The sequence below is a fragment of the Arachis ipaensis genome, chromosome B10, assembly GCF_059453495.1.
Source record: "Arachis ipaensis isolate K30076 ecotype BB chromosome B10, ASM5945349v1, whole genome shotgun sequence".
Classification (NCBI taxonomy): Eukaryota; Viridiplantae; Streptophyta; class Magnoliopsida; order Fabales; family Fabaceae; genus Arachis; species Arachis ipaensis.
The window spans coordinates 15202774-15211387 of NC_142435.1; the positions used below are offsets into that span (position 1 = coordinate 15202774).

General features: G+C 34.5%; 1 protein-coding gene across 2 annotated transcripts; it reads right to left on the reverse strand.

Annotated features, from left to right (window-relative positions):
• Positions 1-5044: 5044 nt before the first annotated feature.
• Positions 5045-8409, reverse strand: LOC107623756 (multidrug resistance protein). 2 transcript variants are annotated; one of them, XM_016326120.3, is made up of 6 exons: positions 7989-8409; positions 7766-7903; positions 6728-6814; positions 6536-6583; positions 5853-5995; positions 5045-5372 (listed from the first exon to the last, which is right to left on the reverse strand). In XM_016326120.3, the coding sequence occupies exons 1-6, from the start codon at positions 8274-8276 to the stop codon at positions 5360-5362; spliced, it is 717 nt and encodes a 238-aa protein (XP_016181606.1). In that variant the 5' UTR covers positions 8277-8409; the 3' UTR covers positions 5045-5359. The 2 variants fall into 2 exon arrangements, with proteins under 2 accessions (XP_016181606.1, XP_088362582.1); XM_088506456.1 differs by lacking the exon at positions 5045-5372 and having other exon boundaries at positions 5849-5995.
• Positions 8410-8614: the final 205 nt, after the last annotated feature.

Consider the following 8614-nt stretch of genomic DNA (forward strand, 5'->3'; position numbering starts at 1 on the left):
TCCTTGCTGGTTCGTGTCTTATCATCATCGTCATCATCACTCGAAAGTTCCACAAAATAATACTCCCCTATTTCAGTTCCATGCACTTGTGTCTTCTTTCCCTTTTTTCCTATTATTTTAAGACAAGTATTCTTTTCTGCTGATCTGTTTAGTGAAAGGCTTTGACCCATTATATTGAAATTTTTATTATTATTTGCCCAGCCCACTTTCATAACCTCCATCTCCAAGGCCTTCTTTCCTTTTAATATTTCTATGTCTAGCTCAATTTGCTTCATTTGAGACTTGTGCTTCCCACTTAGGCCCAATTGGTTAGGCCCAATATATTCATTAGCTCTTCTCTTCCTTTCATCCTCTCTAGATCTTTCTTGAAAGGGGTTCTGACAACTCATAACATCAGCCTCTTCTGCTTCATATCCTCCTTCTACTTCCATTCTTCTGTCTCTACTCTGTCCGTTCTTGCTTTTCCAATAAGTCATATCACCCTTTCTAGTCACATTCTCTTCATCTAGCCCTTTATTTTCTCCAACTGTAATTTCTTCTTCCATGTGTCTCAATCTCTGTCTTTTATCTGTATCATCTACCCTCTCTTGGTTGTCACTAATCATACTAGCTTCTGCAAACATACCATGCTGCTGATTTGACCCTATCTCATCTCTTGGCTCCTTTTGCTTGGACTCTCCATTCCATAGGCTTTCTTCACGCGCCTCCCAAATCTGGTTCTCCCTATCACTGTTTCTTTGCTTCTGTAATTGAATGCCAAACCTTGCAGCTAAAGCAGCAATCGGTCTTACTCCCGCAACTGAAAGATTTGGACCATATCTTGGTAGTTCTGGATTTTCAACTGCCATAGCCATTTCCATTTTGCATACTCTCCCATCATGACCAATCCTTCCACAATTATAGCAGTAATCACACAGCTTTTCATACTTTATCTTAGCCCACGAATAATTTCCTTCTCTTCTTTAAAACCAAAATCCAGTTTTTAGAGGAATAAGGGTATTTAACTCTACCCTTATTCTTAAGAAGGTTCTGAGTAAATTTCTTTCCACAAAAGGATCCTCCACTTCAATCACTCTTCCCACAGCAGCTCCTATTTTTTTAGCATTCTCTCTATTTATCTTATCTAGGGATAAACCATGTATTTGAATCCAAATAGGAAGAAGATCATAATTTACCTCATACTCAGACACCTTGGGTCTCCACCATTGCAGGCTCAGCATATGTCCCAACACCCTCTATGGACCGTCATTGTAGATCCTCTTGATTGCTGAAATTGAAAATATAAGACTCTGTTTCTGTGTTGGAGATGACCAAACCTTGAAGGTTACCCCACATTTTGTCTATGGATTTTTTAACTGTTGTTGCATTTAGATTTTTGCTTGTTAGTACCTTTCCTACTAGTTTTTGATTTGCTGGTGCTTTCCTAGCCTCTGCATTGTCTTGCAGTTCTAAAACATCTCCTCTATAATCCTCTCTTGTGGGATTAGACATTGGCTTCACCACCACACTCGTCTTTGGTTCCAGACATAAAAAAGTGATTGTAGACTCTAAAGATGTTGGTAACGTGTTTGAAGTGGAATGACGAGATCGGATGAAGCTCCGCTAATAGGAGGAGCACCGTATTCTTCTTAAGGTCACAGCTCTAGCTACCTAGAGAGAAACAGCTCTCCTTACGAGAGAAAAGCTGGTCTCTGTCTGAAAATTTTAAAATTCTAAAAATGTACCAGAGCTGAGGCCCAGAGTTTATAGGAGGCATGCTATAGATTTTCTGGTAAAATTCTGCAATAATACTGATTATGGAGGTTTTGCAATCCAACAACAACTTGAGAGCATCGCCATTTCTTGCGCATATGCTTCTGGGAAGTAGGGGTGTGCATGGGTCGGGTGAAACCGGGTTTGATGTGACCCAGATCCGACCCAAAATATACACCGGACCTGTTTATTAGACCTGAACCCAGCCTTAGACCTGATGAAACCTATATACTTTCGGGCCACGATTATACTGGGTGAAAATCGGGCCGCTAACATTATATTACCTTGATACTTTCTTATAAGCTAGCATGTGAAAATATCCAAATTTTCAAGACTCTAACTATTATTTGACATGGTAAAATTCATTTAGAAAAATATAACAAGAACCAACTCTTCTCTAAAATTAAAGCATATCCATAATCAATACTAATATTGTCTAATAACACCAAATATTTAAATCAATACAAATAACACAATATTATGCATTTGTCTAAAATCTTATGCATTTTAAACATAAAACATTAACTTATAGTCTTATAATAACTAATAAAACAAAATATTAAGGTTTACAATACTTAAATTTCACATAAGAATAACTATCATCCATCACTAATAACACAAAATATTAATTGTGTATGATGGCTGGGCCACCGAGCTGAGTTCGGGTGACCCGAGCCTTGGCCCAGACCCGACCCGAAATAATGACCGGGTCTATTTTTGAGACCTTTACCCGGCCCTAGACCCGGTGAAATCACACCAAATTAGCCCCTACAGTGTTCGGGGCCGAACCAGGTTTTCGGGTCGGGCCGGGCCGGATCTTCGGACTAGGCTGGACCATGCACACCCCTGCTGGGAAGGGATGGAGTGGGAGAGCAATTATCCCCTTTCCCAGAGTTGGACCTCACTAGAGGCATATTCCAAGTCCAAATCCAATCTAAATTGGATTAGAGTACGCTTTCTCTATATTTTATCTATAAAGCTAAATTGGACTCAGCTATGAAAAGACAAAAATTATATTGGATTCTCACTAAAGATTTTCATTTTAAATAATGAAATTTTGGTGGTAAATTTTTATTTTAAGCAATAGCATAGAAAATATTAGTTTAGTCTTAATTAATTTTTTTATTCATTGTAATTTACATTTAAAATTTTACTTAGGATTTATATTTTTTTTCCCCGCAACCTTAAGGGTAAGATTGTTTTTAAAGGGAAGAGTAGTGTTAGGATTAGTATTGAGTCTATAACTCAACTAAAATATTATGTCATAAATAAGACTATGCGATAATAGTGTCGATATGCATCATATAATTGAAAATTCTAATTCCCTTCTTCGACCCTAATTCAAGAGATCTTTATTCTATTTTCTTTGATTTTTATATAATTTTCTATATTTCTTGATATAATATCGTATCATTTATCCATGATCAAAATGTTGAAAATTATTTTTAGCGACGGTCAAAGTAAAAAAAAAAAATATCATAAGTAATTTTCATAAATATTATTAACAGTCCGAAATTGTTGATAAAATAAATTTGTATTAGTGACATCTTATTCGTTGGTAATAAGATTTACCAAAATTAAACTAGAAAATAAGTTAAAGTTACAAACATTAAAACTATCCCTAACAATTAATAAATATTTCTAATTGATTAATAATATAATTTTATTGTAGTTCAGCCACCGATAATAATGTTTTTTTTTCAGATCATATTATTTACATTAATAATATATATTAACTATATAAATCAGAATAAAGAGATAACGAGTATCTGAGATTATGTACCTCCCTTTCATATTCTGTTATTTATAATATTATTTTCATATAGAAAAGTTTACGGGCAGTAATTTTTGTATTTTTTAGCCAGCACTTAACCATCAAAATAAAAGTGAGTGATCTCCTACCATTAGATGTAATCTCACATCATTAAAAACACTATTAATAGTTAATTGATAATTACAAAACACCAAAATTGCTCCTAGCATTCCTCATTTTCATATAACAGTTTCATATCCTTTTAATTTACCTTGATGGTACATTTTTCTAAATTTTTGGGATTATATTTCAATGCTAAAGATTCCATATTAATACAACGATCTTTCGAGTTTAAAACCGTAACTTATTTCATGAGCCTTGGGGCTAGTACAAAATAATGCCCCAAACTCAGATGATCATTAAAATTCATTCTCTTCCGTAATCTACTCCACACGCATTTCTTCTCCATCTTCTCCACCTTCAATTTTGCTATTTTTCTCCAAACTATTTTCAGCACAACTTCTTACTTTTTTCAACTTTCTTTTTCAGGTATGTTTTACTTTTTCTCATTCTGATCAGAAAAAAGGATAACAAGAAGATAAGAACTCAAATTGAATAAAAAAATATATTAAAATTGAAATAGAAATAAAATAAATAGATTGAGAGAGGAGGTGGGTGGTTGATGGCTTCTGGGAAGGGATGGAGTGAGAGAGCAATTACCCCCTTTCTAAGAGTTGGACTTTAAAGCTTCTCCGAAGGGATGGAGTGGGAGTGCAATTATTCCCTTTCCCATAGTTGGACTTTACTAGGGACATAGTCCAAGTCCAAATCCAATCTAAATTCAATCAGAGTTGCTTTTTTTACATTATATCTATCAAGCTAAATTGGGCTCAGTATGAAAAGACAAAAATTATATTGGATTCTCACTAAAAATTCTCACTATCAAAACTGACTTGAAGATTCCGAGGAGAAGAGTTAAACCATTGCATTGCTGTGGCTGAGGCATGTGGTTCAGTGGCAAAAGTATTTGCTTCAATCCAAAGCCACACAAGTTCGAATCCTAGCAGTGGCTAGGTTAGTGTGGGTGGGTATGTGAGTATGTAACCTAGGATTGGGGATTGTCCAATCCATCGAACAAAAAAAAAAAAAAACATTGCATTGCTTGTCACAAAAAAAAAAAACACAAATATTCTCAACTTTGTATATCTTAGTAAATAATTTATTTTGTTTGCTTAAAAAAAATCTTCATAACAACGTTCTTTATTTAAATAAAAATTATTATTTTTCAATTTTTGTATTTTTAAAAACTTGCCATTCTATGCCTGCTTTGTGTATTTTCACTGACAAGACAACAAAATAATTACAAATCATTGGCATCTAAAGGATTAATATTAGAACTATTATTAGGACTTCTGAATGTAAGTTATACATCTTCCTTTTTTTTTTTTCATTTCATTAGTTTTTAAACCTAAATTCTCACATTCTGCCCAAATTTATCACTAAGATACTCTTAATAGCTTGATAACTTGCAACTCCAAATAAAGTTAATGAATTTGTGTGAAATAAATGTATGGATATTACAACAAATAATTTGTACAACAGTTCTAGGAATCTCTTGAACTGATAGTGATGCCATTGCATTTGTGATCAGCAACATAAAAGTGGTGTTTCACTCTCAAGAAATATAAAAGTCATGTTATGTCTACAGATATATAAGAACAAGACCATGAGCAGCATTGTTGTGCATGGCACCTTTTCCATTAACCAATCCCACAAATACCACGAATATTTCGGAGCTCATACAGTCATCGGCTGCTTCGTAACTAACGAAGCAAATAGATCCCAGCAACAGATTCATCCTTTAACCCTGGCATTGGCACAGAATGGTATAGAACAACACAAACTTTGAGAATTACCAGCCATAATCAGAGATACCACACCAAATGTGGGCATCCAAAGGCAATATGTAGCAGAGAAACAGAAGAATGGTAAATTACGCTGAGCTCCTTGACACGAGACTCAGGAGGTAAGCATCACATTATATAAAATACATGAATATTGAGGGTCATATAAAAGGACAGCCAGTGCACAAACATCCCGCGACCCGCGGTAATGCAAGGTCCGGAGAAGGGCCACATCCAAAGAGAGTAATATAAGCAGCCTGAGCCGATAATTATATCAGTGGCTGATTCCACGGTTTGAACCCGTGATCCACTGAGACAACTCAGTTGTTGCTCCAAGGATCCCCTTCATTGAGCATGGTATAAAATATACTCTATTTCCCCTTTGGGTAAATTATACTTGCAGCAAAGAAAATAAAAAAATATATATATACATGGAAACTCACTTGGACTTTTCTTTTGTACCTCCCTCAGACTCCTCAGTTTCAGTAGAGCCCAAGGCCGTTATCTTTCCAAAGGACTCCTTTGCATCTCCAAAGAAGTCTTTCACTTTATCAAGTACGGTTTTTAGCTTATCCGGTGTTGGAAGCTTCAAAATGGACATGCAAACCACAATACATGTTAGAGGAAAATCATCAACAGAGTTTGTTAGTTAATTTTTTTGGAACATTAAGTTCTAAAAATATTAAAAGTAGGAAGTATATGGCTATATGGTTCAATGTAAAATACTAAAATCATTTCAACATGTTTCATCTCCAAAAAAGACTCTTATGCAAGAAAACATGTTAGAATAAGTCTATTCATGTGCTTCCATTTGACAATTTAAAATTTTGGGGGAAAGTGATTTAATAATCATGACACATAAAGTTTGTAATATAGACTATCTGGCAATCATTGATCTACTTGCTTAAACCTAAATCTTTGAGTGTTAATGATGTTTCCAATTTTTTGCAAATCCATCAATACAAACAACTAGGATCCTCACTTTCCATCTTTAAGAACATGTGCTATCTAATGCAGGAAGATTGAAAATTTAGATGAAAATACCAAAGTACTCTGTTCGAGAAACATTAAAAATGATAACATCAATAACAGTAGTAGTAGTAAAGAAAATCTTGTGAATGTTCACCTCAACAACATCCGACGTAGAAAGTGCAGCTCTTATATTGTTATTCTCCTGCAAATTCAGCATATTGATAAGTTAGATAAACAAGCAGGACTCTTCCTTTCAAAGATTGTGAGATGTTCACTTCCAACACTAGAAATATTTAAAGATGGCCTTAAAATATTGAGGCATATAAACAAAGTATAAGGACATTACAACAAGTTTGTAGCCGTATCTGAAATCAGTGGCGTCCCGCAGCACAGCATGCTGCTTGAATGCAGTTTTCTGTATCTCCTTCTCATCCTATTTAAATTCAAACATGCAATCAGCAATGAAGAAAGCATATTGTAATTAAGCATAGAGGAAACTGAAGGGGTTTTAAGAGTAGTTGTGAGTTCATTTTACTCCCGGACACAATGAATTGAGGTTTCGAAGGGGCAAAAAAGGGTCATAAGTGTAAAACAGACTCATACAGTTACTTGTTGAACTCTTCTCTTTCTCCCCCCTGCTAAAATCTCAGCTCACAATCACGCTTTAGAGGCGGAACCGCAAGTCAAACTTGAAAAAAGATTCATTAAGAAGTCAAGAGTTGAGGGTTCAGAATGTCATAACAATCCACTTCAAAATACAGTATTCTGCTTTACTGAGGTTAGTTAAGATCATATAACTCACCATTCTTCTATGAACATCAAATATGTAAAGGTGAATTCTATGGTGTCTGTAACTTAGTGTTTAACTTTTGCCTAATTTATTTTTTATCGCAAATTTTGAATATTTAATAATTATTTACATTTATACTTTTAAAATTAAATATTAATTTTTAACCCTTTTTTGTAAGTTAGACAAACACTTTTAAGTGGCCAATATATAAAAGTCATGCAAAGTCTCCAATTTAAATGATATGAGTCACGTCCACGTGACATAAAGACATGTCATATTAATGCCACGTGTTACAGAATGATTGGTTATTTCATATCATGTTATGACATAATCAATTATTTTGTAACACGTGGCATTAACACGTCATGTTACCTTGACACGTAATTAAACACGTCATCATCTAGCTATCATAAAGATCTGACCTAGTGGGGTAACTTTTAGGACTAATATGATTAATGAACTCTTTCTAAAAGGAGCTATTTTTAATAGACAATTTGAATATTAAGGCTATTGTAAAATTCAGTCTCATACCAACACCGCCAAATTTTATAATAATAATAATAAATAAATAAGTACAAGGAAAAAATGACTTACTTTGTAAATAACTGCTGCAAGATTTCTATCAAGTGTATCTTTGTATATATACTTGCCAAGAAAATTATCCTTTGCTGCAACCATGATTTTGGCAGTGGTGCCACCCGTTACTATGCTGAGAGGGTACCATATGTACAGCTAAAAATAATGACACATAAGTTATTTAATTGAAGAAATGGAAAAGAGTATTAGTTAATTAAACAAATAAAATAAAATGAATTACGTCAGCCATGCGAATGAAGATAACGAATTTGGGGTTTCCATCGTCCTCGAGCTTGGGCAAGGGAGGAGGAGGGGGTCGCTGATACTGGCGAGCCATCATTCCCTTTTTACCCTTGGCTTCAACAACGAAGAATGCGCTGCGTCGTTGAGGAGGCTTGGGGGTATTTCGGGAAGTAAAAAGAGAGTGCCTAATTGGTGAAGCTGAAGCTTCGTCGTGGAGGTTGAGCCTTGAAGCTGAACTCGACGGAGGAAGCCGTACGAGCGCGTTCAGTGACATCGCCACTTCCATTCTTTTGAAACTAACTAAATAGTTGTGATGGTTGATACTTGATAGTATTAGTATTGATGGATAGGATTAGAAAATAGAAAACACAGGTGTTTGTGTGCTTCACTGCTTCTAGACTCCCCACTACAGAAGGCCCTTTTCTTATCCATTTTTTTTTAATTTATCTTTCTTTACATTTTTATTAATAAATTAAGGAAAAACCCAAAACATATGTTTTTAAATAAAGTTTGTGAAAAGCTTTAATTTAACAATTGTTTTGATGCACTTTTAGTAAAATAGTTTTACATATAAATTTAATTATATATTATGTCTCAACAAAAATAATTATTTTATATTAAAAA

What these genes read in the sequence shown, in the direction of transcription:
- LOC107623756 (XM_016326120.3), bottom strand. Translation starts at nt 8,276, where the DNA reads ATGGAAGTGGCGATGTCACTGAACGCGCTCGTACGGCTTCCTCCGTCG. An exon ending in TTGCAGCAGTTATTTACAAA is followed by an intron (nt 6,815 to 7,765) that starts GTAAGTCATTTT and finishes GAATTTAAATAG; the next exon opens with GATGAGAAGGAGATACAGAA. An exon ending in GATACGGCTACAAACTTGTT is followed by an intron (nt 6,584 to 6,727) that starts GTAATGTCCTTA and finishes CTGAATTTGCAG; the next exon opens with GAGAATAACAATATAAGAGC.